The 19,895-nt window shown below is 41.5% G+C and overlaps 1 protein-coding gene across 3 annotated transcripts in view; it reads left to right on the top strand.

Moving 5' to 3' along the window:
- Positions 1–4,261: 4,261 nt before the first annotated feature.
- DHX32 (DEAH-box helicase 32 (putative)) overlaps positions 4,262–19,895 on the top strand; it is a 55,227-nt gene continuing 39,593 nt past the window's right edge. The window contains exons 1-3 of one of the 3 annotated variants that reach the window (XM_032608350.1): positions 4,285–4,569; positions 13,393–13,485; positions 18,938–19,449. In XM_032608350.1, coding sequence (XP_032464241.1) covers positions 19,165–19,449 — 285 coding nt within the window. In that variant the 5' untranslated portion in view covers positions 4,285–4,569; positions 13,393–13,485; positions 18,938–19,164. Of the gene's footprint in view, positions 4,570–13,392; positions 13,486–18,937; positions 19,450–19,895 lie in introns of all 3 variants that reach the window. The other 2 variants (XM_032608351.1, XM_032608352.1) reach the window with 2 other exon arrangements.

The following is a 19,895-nucleotide window of genomic DNA, read 5'->3' as shown; positions in this document are numbered from 1 at the left end:
CGGTCAGAATGGCCATCGTCAAAAAATCTACAAACAATAAATGCTGGAGAGGGTGTGGAGAAAAGGGAACCCTCTTGCACTGTTGGTGGGAATGTAAATTGATACAGTCACTATGGAGAACAGTATGGAAAAAACTGAAAAACTAAAAATAGAACTACCATACAACCCAGCAATCCCACTACTGGGCATATACCCTGAGAAAACCATAATTCAAAAAGTCATGTAACACAGTGTTCATTGCAGCACTATTTCCAATAGCCAGGACATGGACGCAACCTAAGTGTCCATCGACAGATGAATGGATAAAGAGGATGTGGCACATATATACAATGGAATATTACTCAGCCATAAAAAGAAATGAAATTGAGTTATTTGTAGTGAGGTGGATGGACCTAGAGTCTGTCATACAGAGTGAAGTAAGTCAGAAAGAGAAAACCAAATACTGTATGCTAACGCACATATATGGAATCTAAAAAAACGGTACTGATGAACCTAGTGGCAGGGCAGGAATAAAGATGCAGACATAGAGAATGGACTTGAGGACACAAGGGGGGAAGGGGAAGCTGGAATGAAGTGAGAGAGTAGCATTGACATATATACACTACCAAATGTAAAAAGGATGGCTAGTGGGAAGCAGCCGCATAGCACTGGGAGATCAGCTTGATGCTTTGTGACCACCTAGAGGGGTGGGATAGGGAGGGAGGGAGGGAGATGCAAGAGGGAGGAGATACGGGGATACATGTATATGTATAGCTGATTCATTTTTTTGTACAGCAGAAACTAACACAACATTGTAAAGCAATTATACTCCAATAAAGATATATAAAAAATAAAATAAAATAAACATGCATTCTGGTGGGTGGGGTGAGTAGGAGGGGTGGCGAGTTTAAAAGAGAGTAGTTAAGGATGACTCTCAGACTTCCTGCTGGAATAATTGGGAAGGTGGTGAAATCCTACTCAAATATGGGGAAGACCAGTGGGAAAACCGGTTTGGAGAAGTCTTCACTCCTTTAAGGATATGCCTCAGTCTGTTAGTCACTGGAATAACTTAGAATCCCATTTAGCATTTCTTTTAAAAGGTATGTGTGTATCTAGAAAGAGCTGCCTGGCCTAAACTAGGCCCAGATTATTTTATATAGGGAGAGTTTAGGGGACAGGTGGCAATATGGCTGTAAGTGGGAGCTCGGGAGTTGTCTTGATGCTGCGATTGATATTGACACACATTTTAAAATTCAGATTATGTGTTTGTTTAGGGTGATTTGGTGGACTAGGGAAGATCATGGGGGGGAGGGTTAAAGACCCCAAAGCTACCCCTTGGCATTGTCACTCACTAAAAACTTACGGAAGAGATAGTACTGTTGAACTTAAATATCTTCTTAAAAAAAAAAAGAAATTTGATGTACATTTTCCATGTTATTTCATACATGGGTTAGCTTTCCAATAGTGTTGTTAGTTTAGGAAGAAAATAAATATGTAAATGTGAAAAAAAAACCATGTAAATGTGTAAGCCAAGAGCCAAAACCATTCTGAACAGCCCAAGGTTGTGAGTTTACTTAATTTGTCCTTTCTCTGAGGAGTCATTTCTTGGATCATTGACTTATTATCATTCTGTAAAACAGTGGTAGCCCTTGTCACCCTCTGCCTAGTGCCAGAGTATGATCCAGCTGTGGGATCTGAAGAATTTATGTTTATTGGATTTTAATGACTGAGTTAATAAAGGTCATTGCTAAAAGTAATAGAAAACTGAGTGTGTGGAAACAGAATGGATAAGACTGACTTGGGGGTTATTCCTAGTAGTTCCTTGGTGTTGTCCTTAGATATACGTTTAATCCTTAAAAACAATTAAGAAGGAGCCTTCCTTTTAATCAAGTCACTGATGCTATACTCAACTACCCTTGTAAAATGCTATTTGAAACCCCTCAATAACAAAAGGTAGCACGTACACACCAGGCTTAAGGTATGTCGGATCACATTGGCACAGCAACATATGGTGACCCTATAACTGTGATATTTGTTAATATCATAGCCATGGCATTCTCCAATACCTTTGAGAGAATAAAATAGCAACTTGAGTCTCAGGTGAAATCTGGTTGGGTATGAATCTTCAAGTTAAATGGGATCTTAAAGATCATTTAATCTTGTCCTTTTAAATATTTACTAACACCCAAAATGGTGTTTATTAGGCTGTGAAAGAATTCCCTATTGTAAATGGTTATTGTTTGAATTATCTAAAATTAAATTGATAACAGCATTTGAGAGCATGTGAGAAAGAATAAATTTATAGTTGTGTCCCAGGCATAGATTCCTTAACAAATATTTTCCACCTTAAAATCCAATGAGATGAGATATAAATGTGTAATTCATAGCAGTAATAAATTTCTCACAGTTTTACAGAGCTTATGGGATCTGGTTCCTATTCACTTTTCCAGGCTTGTCTCTTTTCGTTCTCCTCCCCTCCACCTCTCTGGCTTCTCTCACTTACAGCTTTACTGATCTTTGAACTCTGAGTCTCAAACCCACACTACTCTCTCAGGTCTCAGGGCCTATACCCAAGGGATTCCCTCTGTCTGGAATCCCTTTCCCTCATTCTTTGCTGGGTCATTCTGCAAGCCTACTATTGCTTCCTGCCAGAAGCCTTCTGCCCATCTCTTTTTCCCCAATCTCAGACCCCAGGGAGGTTTCAAAAATTCTTGGGCAAGTGTCTGCTCAGTTTTCCAGGGATAACCAAAGCCAACATGGTCCTATTCATTGTTCAATCCTCCACCCCTAGGACAGTGTTTGGAGCATAATGAATACCATGAACGAGAGGGTGGATAAACAGTCTGAGCACTGATGGATTGGAAAGTTATAGTTTACACATTTAAACAGTAACATAAATCTGAAGAAATAAAGTTGCTGTTTTAAAAGATATATTTCACTTCGATTTATTTCTTCTCTAAAGGGAAAACATACACACCTTGGCGTCAGTTTGAAATGAAACAAAAACTTCAGTATTATTGTAAATTTCTTTCACTAGGTTAGATAAAATGTGGAATCCAGAGAGTTACAAGTGCAAGTGACAGAATACTGTACAAAATCAACTTAAACAACTCTAACTATCAACTTGTAAGTTTTCTCCTCAGCAAGTGAGTTAAAAGAAAGGCAAAAGTTCTTAAAAACCTTCTTGGAAACTTTAATAATGTCAGCATATCCCCCAGAGAATGGATTTGGTCTGAGTACTTCCATTTCTGAAATTGTGCAAGAAAAGACGACTTGGTTTTGAGAGTCAAACTGCATCCTCCTATAAAAGTTCAAGGGCTTTCTAGTGCCCATCCATATAAAACACTGTTCTTATTTTAAGAACAAAAGGAGCAATAAAACATTAGCTTGGGAAAGAAGGACGGAGCACTGTCCTTCTAGAGAGGTTTGAGGAGTAGTAGTAGTCGTAGTAATAATAGTAACAACCACAATCAACACAGTAAGTTAAAGCTTGTGTTAGATCTGATAACTCCAGACTGCCCACCTTTTGTCAAACAATGTGGGAAACAGAAAAAGAAATCGTAACTTTGTGTGTGTGTCCAAGCCTACCTCGTAGAACCTCCAGTCGCGAATTTAACAGTCTTGGACAAAGCTCCAAAATTGTTTTCTCCTTCAAATCTCCGACTACTGGGAAGAGGACGGGATCTCTTCTAATAAATACAAGACCTAGCCTTGTTGCATGTTTAATTGCTGACATTTTAGAAGCAGAATGGCTATTTACAGTTAATGAATCAAACTACCAAACAAAATAACAACAACAATGACAGTAATAGTAATAAGAAATGGATTTGCTTGGGGGTCATTTCAGGAAGGAACACACTGGCGGCGCTGCATCCTCCTGCCCACACTACCGAGCTCACCCGGCCCTCCGGCTCCCGGCGGACACACTCGGCAGGATTTAGCCCCTTCTTGTCTCTCCAAGAGAAGAAAGCTCGAGGAGGAGACCGTATTTCTGTGTCAAAAGCATTAAAAGCCTGCGGAGCCGCGCGCAGGGCGCCCACACCCGTTCCGGGCAGGCCCGGCCGCCCGCCCCGGCCCTGGCCCCGGCCCCCTTACTCTGGGGCTCCATGGTCAGCTGCTCCTGGGGCCCCACGGGCCGAGCCCCCCGCGCCGCCGCCGCCGCCGCCGCAGCCCCTCCGAAAGCCTCTCCTCCAGGGCCGGCGTCCCTCCGGTTGCCCTGACAACCCGGAGGGCGGGGGAGGAGGGGCAAGAAGGACGGCGAGAGGGAGGGACCAAAAGCCGCGAGGCAACGCAGGCAGCCGCGAGGACCGCGCGTCGCAGGGGCACCGAGCGAGGGTGGCGGCGGGGTCGCCGGCTGAAGACTCTCTGCCCGTGAGGCCTGATCTTGCGATCGCGCCCTCCCTGGCGGCCTTCGCGCCCCCGGCGGGGCCGGTGCCCGGGCCTTCAGCTGGGGGCCTGCTGGCCCTCCGTCGGCGACCCAAGGCGTCAGTCGGTCCGTCGGTCCGTGCATCCGGCGAGTTCGGCCTGCCCCGCGGGGTAGGGCGGCCGGGCCTGAGGCTCCCTCCCCGGACTCGGGAGCCGCCGCTGCAGGTAAAGGTCGGGCCGGGCGGCGGGAGGGGCGGTGGGCGGCCCGGGCGCACCTGTTGCGGCCGCTTGGGGCCCCCTGCCCGCCCGTTGGCCCGGGACGACCCTGCCCCGACTCGTAAAATGCTCCGGAGGAGGCGGCCTCCCCCAGCCTCCCGTAGCAGCGTCTCGGCGCGGGGAGAGAACCTGTGCACACCAGCCCTCCAAACAGGGGGCCCCGGCCGCGGGGGTGGGGTTTGGGGGCTTGGACCCCGGCCCCGCCTTGGGAGCGGAGAGTTGGGTCACTCGTGTCACATTTGCGGGAAGCATGGAGCAGATGAGAGCCTCTTCTGTCGTCACCAGTGGGCCGAGTGTGTCCCTTGTATCCTGAAACCCGGGAGAATTCCTTCGCTCCGCATTGCACTGTCATCCCAAGTGTCACATTTCAGGCTGTGGGCCCGAGTCGGATCTTTCCGGTTGAGTTAGTTTGTGTGTGTGTGTGTGTGTGTGTTTGTTTCAGCCCTCCCGGTTTTCGATTGAGTTGTGGCATCAGCCCACACGTTCTGTGCCAAAACTTTATAGGTATGTGAAACAAGTGTAACGTGATCCCACACCGTAATCTTTCCTAATATTTGTTTTTAAAACACTGATGCAGGTAAGGAAGCTTTGAGAGTCACCAGGGATTTTATCTGGTAGGTTGTAAAAATTCAAACCACGGGGAGAGTGCTGTAGGTTAAGAAAAACAACTGTAAGGAAGAGGGAAAAATGGAGAAGAGAGAAGGAAAAGGACGAGAATGAAAGTGCAGGTGGGAGGAAAATGGCATGATTGATTTAGTACTCATGCTGGAGATTATGACCCCTCCATCAATTCCTCCTGCTGCTCTAGACAGTACTTGAGGGAAATGAAAAGAGGCCTTTTGCGGTCATGTAAGTGATTACTCATTCTTTGCCACTAGAGAGATTTCCACTCTGTAGACAAGGAACATCAAGGAGAATTACTTTTCTCTTCGAATCATTCAGAGGTTAATTGAGCCTGAGAAGCATATATCCTGTGTTGAAAAGGGACATTTATTATATTCCACCAAATTAGGCTTTCCCCTCCCAGACTATATGGAGACATTTTCAGATTAATTGTCAAAGCAAGAAGGTTTATGTGTGGATATCAACAAGCAGTGTGATATATACAGAATCCGTAATTCATAAGCTAAAATATTAAAGTAATAAATTGAGGTTGGAAAGTAAGCACTTCATGGTACCTTAAATACCTGTTCATGTTACGTAGAGACACAGGGGATGGATTTTTAGACAGAAAGCATCTAAGATCAACAGTACTTTGGTAGTGTAGTCTTTTCAAACTCTAGTTTTCACATCATTTGCAAAATCATGAATTGGTCTTTTCATCCAAGAAACAAACATAATGGTGCTCATTAATAACATCTTAGTCAATGTGATAAGATAGTGATGAAAACTTGGCTTTTATTAGCAGGGAAAGAAAAAAGAGGTAGGGTTAAAATTTCCCATATAGTAAAGGATTAGGCATTTGTATTTAAAAAGAAGAAGCAACATTGTAGATCTTCGTGCCAAAGTAACAAGGACTCAGGAGTTTAATAGTTGCATGCAGATTTTAAGGTTGGAAAAATGGAGATATGCATTGGTGAATACTTTGTATTATAGATGAATGATTTTATCAGTAGTTATGAACTTGACATTGAGGAAATCCTGCACTGAAATATTTTAGGTAACAGGTGACTTTGGCAACTGAAAAGCAACATTGGATTTTAGGGGATAGTGTACCTATGGAAGAAATGACTGGTTGTGGGTGGGGGCAAGTGGGAGGAGGGGAAGGTACAAAGATGTCTAAGGCAGGGACAACATTCAGTTTCTCTTCCTCCAGCCCTAGTACAATGTACTTGTTAAATGTTGAATGAGTGAGAAGAGCTTTAGAGAAATCGCTCTAGGTAAAGGATACATTATTGGAGGAAATATCCTGAGGTCAGAAGGTTGCTAATGTCCTAGGAGTTGAGATGAATGGTAAAGGTATTGGTTGTCCCTTTGGGGATTTTCTACTTTGTTTTCTGTTTCTTTTCACTGTCATTTTCAGGGTGTTACTGGTGGTCAAGTTAAAAACAATGAAGTCCTGATTTTTAAAAAAGTTTCCAAGCTCATCACTGGATAGAATAGTTACATTATTATTTACTTGACTGATTGATGCTTAACTAAATGTAGCAAGCCAAAGCACTGTCACAAGGAATAGCAAGGTAGCCAGTAAGAGTAGCCTTTCTTTTTCTTATTTAAATCTCTTGTCACGTCAGAATTCAAAGTAGAAATAACTCCAGTAGGAAGTTAACATTATTTAATCCTAGTAGGATGATTTTAAAAAGAAAAAAGAAGGAAAGAAAACAAAGCAAATGAATGTGTTATTTCCATTTAGCAAACTTACTATCATAAGTCAGAGGACGTTTCTCATTTTTGTTTTTGGATTTCTGTTTGTTATTTTGCCAGAGTGAGGGTACTTTTTCCTCTTTCTCTGTTACTTTCTGAAACTCAAAAGGAGTTCAGTCAAAGGCAGAAAACAATTATATTTCCATTTTTGCTGTTTCCTTTCAGTCCTCCAGACCTGTCATGGTCTGCACTCAAATTGTTGGACTCAAGAAATGCCCATCTCTTAGCCCTTTTCATCATTCGTAGTATAATCGGGCTACAGAGCCATGCCACCCACACCCCCAGTTCCCATCTGGGAAGTCTTGCAGGTTCGGGGACTGCCCACTGAATGTATTTCTCTTTCCTACTGGGGGCGCTACACACTTTGGCACTTATCCCTATACTCTACTATACTTTTTTTTTTTCTTAGATTTTTTTTATTGAAGTATAGTTAATTTACAATATTGTGTTAGTTTCACGTTAGTTTCAGGTATACAGCACAGTGACTCAGCCATATATATATATATATATTTTTTTTTTTTTTTTTTCAGATTCTTTCCCTTACCGGTATTACAAATTATTGAGTATAGTTCCTTGTGCTCTACAATAGGTCATTGTTGGCTATCTATTTTATATATATATATATATATACACACATACACACACACACACATACACACACACACACTCTACTTTCGTGTAGAGTTTTCTCTCATTTTTTGTGTATGGGTCTTGGCCTCTGATTAGATTAAGCATTTTAGAGCTAAGTCCATGACCTAGGCTTCTGTATTCCTTTAGCTCATAGTGGGTTTTCGGTGTGTACCTGATAATTTAAGTTGAATAATAATAGAAAGAGGACAAGCCTTTAGTCAGGGATGATTGCATTAATTTCTAGCTCTGCCACCTTGGTAAAGTCAGGAGCTATTATTTCCTCATTGATAACTGGGGATAATAAAACCTGAAATGGTTGTCAAATAGTCAAGTTGTGAGAATAGAAATAAAGTAAATGTGATTATAGATATGAATGAAAATACCTTGTATATTGCAAAGAATTTATTAAATGTAGAGGGTTGTTATTGATTCCAGCATACAGCAAACATTTATTGAGCATCCATAGTGTGTTAGGTGCTTCCTTGGTTCCGGAGTCGCTGTTCATAAAGGGACTAGGAAATGACCAGATGGATTGTATGTGGGGGCAGGAGGGCTTCCTAGGCAGAGGAGGAGCTTTGAGCAAAGGTAGGGAGGCAGGGAGGCCAACTCTAGGCAAAAGTTCATGTGGCTGGAGCAGAGAGAACTTATTAGAAGGGAGTGGAAGGAAGTGAGGCTGGAGAGGCAAATGCAGGCTAAATCAGAAAGAACCTGGGAGTGACGTTTTATCTTGAAGGCAATCAAAAGTACTTGAGTCAGTGACATGATCAGTTATGCATTTGAAGGAGATCCCTGGCAGCCTGTGAATGACGTTGATGGAGAGCCAAAATTACATGCAGAAAAAATTGGAGATTTTGCAGTAATCCCGTGAAAAAATGTTAACATACTAAGGCGGTGTTGGTGGGAGGAGGAGGGACAGCTGAGAGAGGCGGAGTTGGTGTTGGGGAGGCGTGAAGGTGATGGAGAAGCCAGGGCTGTCTCCCCGCTGAGGGGGGGGACCGTTCTGTCAGTTGTTGAATCTGGAACAGGAAAGAAGGAAAGACATCTTTTTCTTTTTCAGGAGTGTAAGAAATGGGGCAGATGATGAGCTTGGTTCTGAAGGTTAACTCTGAAATTGCCTGTCATCTGAGTTGGGGTGTCCCATAAGCAGTAGTTGGACATGTGTGTCTGGAACTGTAGAAAGACATCTGGGATTAAGATAGAAATTTGGATGAAGCATTCACTAATTGAAGTTAAAAATGTGATGAGATTCCCCAGTGAGATGGTGTGGAACGAGAAGAGGGCCAAGGATAGAACTCTGGGGTACACAGATATATCTTATAGGAGGAGCAGGGTGCGGTGGAAGAACGCAAGGAGACTAAAGAGGCGGGACCAGAAAAGTGCGCTGAAGATCTGGAAAGATTAATAAAACAGAATCCCTGCTGTTAGAGGGCTCATGTACCAGCATTCCCTGAAATGATTACACTGGGCTGGCCAGAAAGTGCATTCGAATTTTTCCATAGCACCTATGGGAAACCCCGAACGAACTTTCTGGCCAGCCCAGTGCTTCCCTCCACCTGCCACAGGGTACAACAAAACAGTTTATCAGTTTATTATTGCTTTGTTAAAGGTGATGCAAAACGGCTACCCATTGCTTTGTTTGCAAAGAACAAAACGTCCTGGTATTTGTGGTTTTTTCATGATCTCCATTTAGAGCAGAATGTAACTCCAGGAGGTATGATAATGCCTCAAGCAAATACTGTCTTTAAAAAAAATGGGTCAAAGTTGGCTTCGTGTGCGGTGGAGATCCAGTAAATACGCTGACTTCCCTGGGGAGGCCGGCAGTAACCTAGTCTTGAGATTTCAGCTGTGATTGGCTCCCACCCATTTGCTCAGGTACCTAATTTGACTGCATACATGAGCCAAATTAATATTTTAGCATACTTCATTAACTCTGCTTTTACTCAAATGTTACTTTTTAGAATATTATTCAGTTAAAAAAATCACCAAAGTAATATTGAAAAGCACTGAGTGACCCAGCCATTTGAAAGTCTAACCAAACCCTTGATTTACAAACTTACATGTGGAGAGTAATATGTGATTATGATACATAAGCATTGCTTGAGCTTGGGAAGTCTTTCTGTAGATGCAAACTACCGGCAGAATGTAGGATTCTTTAACAAATTAATTAACTGTGCAGGATTGGTTATTCAAGCTGTATTTGGTATGAGCCAATATTGAGTTAAAAGTGAATCATTTTTCATTTGAGTATTTTTAAGTAGCTGATTAATTTGATTTGCTTACTTAAAGTCAAGACAGAGTCAACTTTAGGAGTCTAGAAATAAGGTTTTTAAAATAAGTTCTGAATTTTTACCTTACCTTGTTCAAGAAAGGTTTTAAGTAGATACTAGGAACCAGTAGGATGTGCTTTTGGGGAGCTCTGAGCCAATTAAAACAAAGGAAAGCAAAGGGGTAATCTTCTAAAAATCCCAGTAACGTTAAGTTCATTGTTTCAATTAAAATATAACACGCCTAGGAAATAAAGTCTACATATTAGGTATTTGTAACTTCATGTGGGTGATTACAACTATGTTTTTCCTCCCATAAAAGAATTGCACATTATTTGTTTTACGGTATTTTTTCCAGACCACCCTGCCTGACATCTCCCATAATATCAAGTATTTCTTCACCCCACAGTGTTGCGGTGGGAGCCCACATTCTTTACCGCAGTCAGGAAGCAGTGTGGTACGAGGTCGTTAAGCACACTCCGTACACGTACCTGGGGTGAAGCTGAGATCAGACCGCAGGACTTCAGCACCTGCTCCACCACAGATGAGCATCTCAAAGCTGAAGAAATTAACTAAGCTTCTGAAGGCTTAAATTCCCTCATTTGAAAAAATGGAAATAATAAAGTAAACCCTCATGGGGTCCTTAAGAGTTTAAATGAAGTAATCCATATAAAGCACTTACAGCATCTGGCACCCAGTAAGCACTCTATAAAGGCTAATTGGTAGAAGTATCATCATTATCGTTATCATTAGTACTGGTCCAACTTTAGGGGTTGTACAGAACCTTTCTTTTCAAAGTGTGGTCTGCAGACCAGTGCCAGTCCACAGACTGTTACTAGTTTGCAATGAGACTAGGAGCTGGTACCAGCATGTAAATAGACTATGGCACTAATCATACTGTTTATTTCAGTTTAACAGCAAGACTTTTTCAGTGAAGGAAGCAGTGGGTTAATTTACATTCTGGTTTAAGCTCCTTATCTTGCCGCAAACAAGCACTTTGAATAGAATTGGCATGGAATATGGGACTAATGATCCCATTCTCCAAAAAAAAATAATAGCCCTTTATCCTGAAGAGTTATTATTCACTTGTAATGCCTCATTAACCTTCTTTCTTCTAAACATTATAATCATGGTTCACAAGTATATCGTTTATTATTTCAGATAATATTTATTGATCGCATAATCTGTGCAAAGCCCTTTATATTGTAGACTTCACAAGGATGGCTCCGACACGGATCTTGACCTTAGGAAGTCTATCATAAACCTAGAGCTAGAGGACACAAAGTGAAAACCTGAGTAAATGTGTTGAGTACGTGTGGTGAGTGTTTGTGTTAGTGTTACAGCTTCATTCCAAAGGTTCCACATAGGCAGATGTCTCCTTTTGCTGAGCTGCTCCTGTAAAAGGAGAGAATTAATACCTTTATTTTTTCAGCATTTGTACTCTCATAATGGAGATCAGGGTTTACTTTATTAAGGTTGTGTTTTTCCTGGGAGATTCAGAAATCTGCAACACTAGGGAATATCTTAGTTTTTAAATATAACTGACAAAAGTATAACTTTTGGGGGCTTCCCTGTTGGCGCAGTGGTTGAGAGTCCGCCTGCCGATGCAGGGGACGCGGGTTCGTGCCCCGGTCCGGGAAGATCCCACATGCCGCGGAGCGGCTGGGCCCGTGAGCCATGGCTGCTGAGCCTGCACATCTGGAGCCTGTGCTCCGCAACAGGAGAGGCCACAACAGTGAGAGGCCCGCGTACCGCAAAAAAAAAAAAAAAAAAAAAGTATAACTTTTTGATATTAGTATTATAGAAGATTCACCCTTAGGTTCTAGGATTTTTAAGATATTACTGATTGTCTATTTGATCCTGTTTGCAAACATTTGAATAATAAATAATTTCCTGTTCTGCAGAATATGAAGAGACATTAAATAGATATTAAATTACTTTAAAACTTTCAATAAAAATTATCACAGATTCTTCAAGAAAAATGCATTGGTAAATAGTGTCAAAACAAATTGGGGAGTCGTATTAAAAGAATAATTTTTTAAAAGGCAAAGTCTGTGTGTGTTTAGGTAAAGAACCCTTTCCCCAAACAATGGAGATGAAAAAGGATTGGCTGTGACTTAGATCATAGAAGAGACCTATTTTCCCAGACCTAAGTGAAAATAATTATAAACACTCAAAGTCAAGAAATGTTACTTAGTTTTTAATAATTCTTATAATTTTTCACATGAAAATGATTCATTGGTTTCTCTTACTGCCCTATTTGGTAAGCTTGCTCATAACCCCACTATCTGTTCTATTCTGCCATTTACATTCAGTTGTCACCAACTCTCCTGGTACTTGATCTCAGTAATAACTTTAAGAAAATTGAAGGTAGGTGTTAGAAAAATTATAGGTAATATTTAGAAAATTGAGTAATACATTAGATTTTGGAAAATTGTAAAGAAAACCAAAAAGAGTAAAAAAAAATTTTTTTGATCAAGAAATGACTCGGTGAGTTAGACCCATGGCACTTAAAATAAAACATGGTCTCTCTACCATAGCATATCAAGTCTTTTGTGATGTGGCCCTTGTCTCATCTATGAACTTACCTGTCCCAGGGTCTTTTTATTTTTCCTATTCTATACCTGCCATTTTTCCTTCTTTTACTTACTTGGCTATAAGATTAAGAGTCTTTGTTTCACACCTCACCTTCATCCTCAGCTAGACTGTATGCCCGTGAGGACAGGACCCAGCCCTGCCTGTTCACATGTGTCACCCCCATGTTCACAGGGCAGGTACTTAGTAGGCACTCAAGTATTGGTTGAATAAGAAAATGGAAGCCATGAAAATATAGGCATTGAAGATGAGAAAACTTGAGAATAGAGAAAACTTAATTAGATTAAGAATAATACCTGTAGTAAAATACAATCAGATGTTACTCTTAAAAGCATAAAGCCCCCAAAGAACAGGAAGTGATTGGTTATCTACTCAGCCTCTAATTGCTAACCGAGTACCCACAGTATTTGGGTTCAGACTCTGGAAATTGCCGAATAAGATATAGCTCAATAATGGTTCATGTAGAGAGACTGAAAATACGGGAGAAAGACAGTAAGTAGTACAGATAGTTCAGTAGTTCCCTAATACTTAGGGATGTTGCCTCCTCATACTGGTTATTTACAAGTGGCCCAAAAGATCAGGGGTCTGCTGGAGCAAGCGTGACAACGCTGTTATGTGAATCTCAGTGTAGCTCTGTGATTTTCCACACAACTCCTCAAGTCACCAAGAAAGAAACAGCTTCAATAAATGTTGCAAAAGGAGCTAATCTGTGGTTTGGGTATGTGGTTCAAGGGAAAACTCAAGAGCTGGCACAAATATTTCAGTTGATGCTTGTGGTGATTCACCAAAAGTTCAGGCCATATGCTTAAAAAACAGCAGGGGTCTATTCTATATCATTGATGAAAGGGGACAGAAAAGTTCCCGAAATCCAGAAACATAGTGAATTCCTGACAGAAGTGTTTCAACTCTGTTCATTCAGCAGTAGCAAGCTAACTGGAACCTTGAGGAGAGTGAAATAACGAAAGTGCAAATCTGTGCAAGAGAGATTGCAGTGGAGAGACTGAGGAGAAAGGTAGGTGGTCACGGGAGTCTGGGGATGAAAGACGAGGGAGATGGAAGGAGCAGAATCCCGAATTTTGAAGGACTTGGTCACTGACTGAATCGAGGGCAATCTGGAAAGTCGAACAGCAGTATCCCTGGCGAGCTAATAACATCATTCACTCATTCATTCGACAAATATTTTTTGAATGCTCTCTATGTGTCAGCTCTGCTGTAGATGTGAGGAGCAAAATAGACACGTCCCTGACTCAGGGTGCTTGCAATCTGGTGGGGGACACCAACAGTAAACAAAATAAAGAGGTAAAATAATGCAGGAAATAATAAGCTAGGAAGTGGGTTAGGAAGTAGGAAATAATAAGCTAGGAAGTGGGGTGCAGGGCTGTGGGTAGAAGTTCAGACAGGGCAGCCATGTGGCAGGGAAGCCCTCACAGAGTTGATGAAGATCTTTGGGAAGTAAGGGAACTGGCCATTTGGATATCTGAGGAAAGGACATTTCAGAAGGAGAGAAGAGCAGGCGTGAAGTCCCTGAGGCAGGCGTGTGCTGTGTGTTTGAGGAATAGTGAGGGGCCACGTGGGTAGAGAAGAGTGAGCTGGGAGGGAGCCAGTGGAAACGAGGGCAGACAGGTGATGGCTGTGGGTCCCACAGGACTTGTAGATCCTATTAAGGATTGTGGCTTTTCCTTGGAGTAAGATGAAATGGGAAGCCATTAGAAATTTTTGAGCAGAGGAGACGTGAGCTGACTTGTAACAGGATCACTTTGACTCCAAGAGACTAAGGGTGGAACCAAGAACAGTCAGGAGGCTATTGAAGTAATCCAGGGGAGAGGATGGGGGCTCCGACCAGCTGTTCACAGTAGGACGTATGGGGTCCTTGATGTATTTTGAAGGTAGAGCTGACATGATCAGATGTATTAGTTTACTATTGCTCCTGTAACAAATAGCCACGAATTTAGTGGTAATTTATTATCTTAACAGTGCTTCGGTTAGAAGTCCATCACAGGATCTCACTGGGTTAAAGTCAAGGGGTCGGCAGGGCTGTGCTGCTTTCTAGACCCAGCAAGAGAGAATCCCAGCTTCTAGAGGTCACACACATCACGGCTCACGGCCCCTCCCTCCATCCTCAAAGCCAGCATGTTGCATCTCCCTGACCCTTCCTCCATGGTCATATCTCCCTCTGACTATAGCTGAGAACGGCTCTCTGAGCTTCAGATCCTTACGATTAGCTTGGACCCTCCAGGATAATCTCCCTATCCCGAGGTCCTTAACTTAATCACATCTGCAGCCCTTTTTGTCAAGCAAAGTACATATTCACAAATCCCAGGGATTAGGACATGCACATCTTTGGAGGCTGTTATTCTGCACATCCATTGAAGGACCAGAGGTGGAATTTGAGACAAAGAAAAATGAAGAGTAACTTCAAAATTTTTGGTCTGAGCAATTAAAAGGAAGAAGATGAGAAGACCAGGTTTATGGCTTTGGGGCAAATATCAGAGCTCAGTTTTGGATACATAAAGTTTGAAAAGCCTGTTAAATATCCAAGTTGGAGATGACAAGTAGGTAGTTGGATACGTGAGACCTGACGTTTAGGAGAGAGGATTGACAGGATGTATAAATGGGAGTCCTCCACATATGATGGCATTAAAGCCATGAAACAGGATGAGACCATGCGGGCCCTATTATAGAGAGAAAAGGGAAGAGGTCCAGAGACTAACTGTTGGGAAATCTCCAGATCTCTGCAATCGCTAAAATGGTACATTTGAGAGTTTTGTGGGTCTGAAGAACACATTTATATTAAATTGAACATGGAGAGAAATACTGAAGAGAAGCATTGAACAGCGAAACAGTAATTCAGGACAAATTTCACAATCTTGTTTCACTTAGTCCCTTGCAAACATTTCTAGAATTATTGGACCAGAGCCAGAATATCAATGGCTAACACATAGCTTCATCTTACATCAACTTCTGATTCTTTTCTTGGTGAAGGTGGTTTCATGTTATACTAGATGTGTATTGTTTTCATAAATACTCATTGAAGAGTTGTAATAGATTCACTTCAAAGGGCAGTCTTTGACAGGTGTTGTAGTCTACAGCCTCAGGTAGCATAGCTTTGAAAAGGAGCAAATGCCAATCTTTCAGATTTGAAGTTATTGTAGTAGAATGTTGTTTATACTGGTAACAGTTTTTATTAAATTTTATTTTCAGTGGCATGTAGCCTACCGTATTATGTGTTTTCCTTTATTTAGGTTAGTACTATTAAATTTGCCAAAGGCCAAGACACGGATCTTTTGTATGTATTTAATTACATCTAGGAGAAAATCATTGACATGACTGATGCCAGTTGCTGGATAAATGAGGAGAGGTCTGTCGTGGGAGTCGGGTGGGCTCAAAACTCAGCCACTCCCCCCTCCAAATCTGGAACTCAGTCTATATCACAGTAAAAAGGTCCTGAGAGAACTGGAAATAGAGGTCACAGACTTCTTAGCTTTACCCTTCAGACTCATTGGATTCAGCGTAGAGCCCTTTGTGGACTCAACCATTACAAGTATTTCTGTCAAACAAGCCTAACTGGTTTCTAAATGCCAAGTAGGAGAGCAGGTTAGAGAAGCAGAGAATGGCCTCACCAGGTAAATGAGCAGACCACAGTGTGACGTGGGTACTGAATCCCCAGAGAAAGGAGGACTCTGGGGCTGCAGTCTAGCCTTTGACCCCTGTCACTTCAGGGAAATCTGCAATCATCATTGTGTTATAGGAACCAATGTATTGGTGATACTGAGTTGTGAAGAAAGCGTTGAATTCGGAGTATACTCTGTTTAGTGGGCAGAAGTCTGGTTATCTGTTGCTGGAACTTGGTAGCTTATAACAGTGACCATGTACCCTTCCCATGGTTCTTCGGGTTGAGTTGGCTCCTTCTGCTGGGTGCCCTGTGGGCTGGGCCTGTGGTCATCTGGAGGCTTTACTGGGCTAGAGCATCTTCCACGGCTCACGCACATGGTTGGCGGTCTGTGCTTTCAGAAAACAGACGCCAAGCTTTGGTTTCTTCCCAGTGGCCTCTCCCCGTTCCTTGGGCATCTCACAGAATGACAGCTGGCTCCAAGGGGGAGTGTTTCAAGCATGTGAATGCCTTGGAAGTAGCCGATCATCACTTCACTGCATTCTTGTAGTCATACTGAGTCACATGGCCAGCTCAGACTCAAGGGGAAAGGAAATAGACTCCACTTCTCCGTGGGAGCAGTGGCAGAGAATCTGTGGTCATCTTTTAATTACCATAACAGAGAAGTGGGTGATGTATCTGTACACATTGTATGTGTTATGAAGGGGCTAGGTGAGCCTTAGATCTCTAGAAAGATGACGATTCAGAAAACGTGACTGTTCCCCCGGGATTCAAAGTGGTAAATACTTTATAAGTAAGATTTTACTTTAATTACAAGATTATTACACTTTTAAGGAGTGCTATAAAATTAAGAGAAACATTTCAAGGACACATATTTGCTAAAAATAATAGCTCTGCTTTTTTGTTTGTTTTTAAGTTAAAACAATTCAGAAATAGTACCTAAGGCAATCATTGGTCATTACAGTAATTTAATTTACATGTACGATGAGATTCTACATCGGGATTCTAATCAGAACAAAACAAAAATTGAATATAACACTAAATGTCAGCTTATCTTAAGCAGTAGAATTTTCTGATTCTTGGATACCTTGTCGAAGTCAGCTTGTCCTGTGATCTCAGGCTATCGTGTTTTTGGAGCTTTTCTGTGGATGTGGTCTCAGCCATGGGGCAGTGAAGAATTGTAGAGTTAATCCATGCTGCATTTGTGTTATCACAGCATTGTAGTTCCATTATAATTTTGAAACAATGGCTTTTAGAATGGATTTTGAAGAACTGTACCTTCATAGAGCTGAAACGTCCTTTCCCTGCTCTGGTTTCTCCCTCTTTTGGCCTATTTGTATGTGACTTTTTACAAATTCTATCCCACTCTTCGTCCTACCCCTAAAGTAAGTGGGTGTCCAGTGCCTAGTTTATTAATTTAAGCCCTGAAAAGGCACTCAGCGAATGTTTCTTACGTGATTGACCGTTTCCTTGGAGCCTGGCTTGACCAATGGAGGAGGGGTTTTTTTTTATTACTTATGATTAGGAGCTAGCCGTTTGAGCCCACTAACTCTGACAATCTAAAGCAATAATTCCGGGACTTCCCTGGTAGTCCAGTGGCTAAGACTTCTCACTCCCAATGCAGGGGGCCCGGGTTGGATCCCTGGTCAGGGAACTAGATCCCACATGCCACAACTAAGAGTTCGCACCCCGCAACTAAGAGTTCACACACCATAACTAAAAGAAAAAGATACTGCAACTAAAAAAAAAAAGATCCTGCATGCCGCAACTAAGACTCAGCGCAGCCAAAGAAATTTTAAAAATAATAAATTTGAAAAAAATTTTAAAAAGGAAGTTAAAAAAATAAAGTGGTGTGTTATCCATTAAAAAAAAAAAAGCAATAGTTCCGATAAATGGGGTGCTGTAAAAAGAGTGATCTGAGTGACAAGATATCATGAAATGTATTTTATTATTTGTTCTTTTATACTCAAGTTTTTCTGTCTTTTTAGTTTTCCCTTGATTAATGTGAAAAGGTGCTTATTTCCAGCAATATTGATTAGAGTTTTAAAAGATCACCAGTGATTGCAAAAGGAAGGACCCCTTACCTGACACGTAGGGAGTGTTACTAGCATAAATTTTACCTTTTCTTAGTCAATTTTTCACTTCTTCATTTAAATTAAATGTATTTTATTGCCTCTTGAATATGACATACTGGGCTCAGGACCCAGGAATCTCGAGAAATATGCTTGAGGTTTCTGGTTTAATTAAGCAAACAAAGACCTCATTAACAAAAGCTAGCCATAGCCTCAGATGGAAAACAATAAGCAACTCGCTCACTTGACTTTGTAAACTGGCACAAGCAAATGTAAAGTGAAGTATTTTTTTTTAATATTCTCCTTTAAACTAGAGGAGTTCTTAATACTAAATAAATAAATAAATAGTAGACTCCTGTAGCCAGTGTTGGAGAACACTCCCCAAGCCCTCACAATTTTCCCTTTTATAGGGTCTGGCATCTCTTTTGTAGTGGGATTAGTGACCACGTGATTGAGGCTGGCACTCACAATGTCCCCCTGTTGCTTTCTATTCACTGTCAATCAAGATGCAGGGACCTGTGTTAGAGGCAGATCAGGCAGAGAGCACCAGGTCCAGTGTGGAATTGTTTTCCAAACTGGCCAGGAAAAAACTGCAGCCAACCAGACTTTAAGAATTAACCTATATTATTCCTGGCCTTTTAAACAGACAGCAGAAATAAAAGACAGTAACCAGTTAACAGGAAGAATCATGCTTTTATTTTTGAATGCGTATGCATTTTCTTTTGAACATCTTGTATGTATATGTACCTGATTTTCCTTCTCTTTTTTTTGTTTGTGTTTAGCGTGGTTTATTGACAATCATTTAACGTGCTGAAGAGTGCTGGTGAGCCAGCATAGTAGCTAATGCAGCAAAGAAGAACAGATGCAGATTTGAGGAATTCAGCTTGCTAAAACCTTGAACTGAAGTCCTAGACATTGCGACATCTGAGTTTGTATATGTGCACTTTCAACCCTATTTGCAGTGGGTTATTGTAGGAGAATGCCAGCTGCTTAAGCTCACTTGGACGAGATGGAAGAAGAAGAAGAACTGGAATGTCCAAACTCTTCCTCTGAAAAACGCTATTTTCCTGAATCCCTCGATTCCAGTGAGGGGAATGAGGAGGGGATTTTGGCCTGTGAGGATCTGGAACTTAACCCTTTTGATGGATTGCCATATTCATCACGTTATTATAAACTTCTGAAAGAAAGAGAAGATCTTCCAATATGGAAGGAAAAATACTCCTTTATGGAGAATCTGCTTCAAAGTCAAATTGTGATCGTTTCAGGAGATGCTAAATGTGGCAAGAGCTCTCAGGTGAGTAGCCACTACAAAAAAGCATTTACTTTGTGTGTTGTACTTTTGTACTTAAATAATCACAGTGTCACAGCATAGTGTTCTGTTTTAATAATGATATTATCTAAACCAAAAAACAAAACAAAACAGAGCATTAGCAATTCAGGCACAGCAGTTAAGTTACTTCCCTAAATCTCTTTATGAAAGCCAGCTGAATAAAAGTGAATACGCAGGTGGACATTAATTGTGTTTATTGTACCACTGAATGTTCTTTAGAATAGCAGAAAAACCTGTTCAAATTATTTTGGTGTGCATGTTATATTTTAAAAGATGTGATAGATGTTATATGCCTGCCACAGGTTTGGGGATTAACTGCCATGTTTACACGTCCAGCAGTCTGATAATCAGGATGTGTGGATATGCTTATTGGTGAAGTTGGCTAAGTTACAGGAAGTCAGAAGCACAAG

This window comes from Phocoena sinus, chromosome 16 (assembly GCF_008692025.1).
Source record: "Phocoena sinus isolate mPhoSin1 chromosome 16, mPhoSin1.pri, whole genome shotgun sequence".
In the NCBI taxonomy this organism is placed as follows: Eukaryota; Metazoa; Chordata; class Mammalia; order Artiodactyla; family Phocoenidae; genus Phocoena; species Phocoena sinus.
The sequence above is the reverse complement of the archived record's forward strand: the minus strand, read 5'-3'. Positions and strand labels throughout refer to the sequence as shown.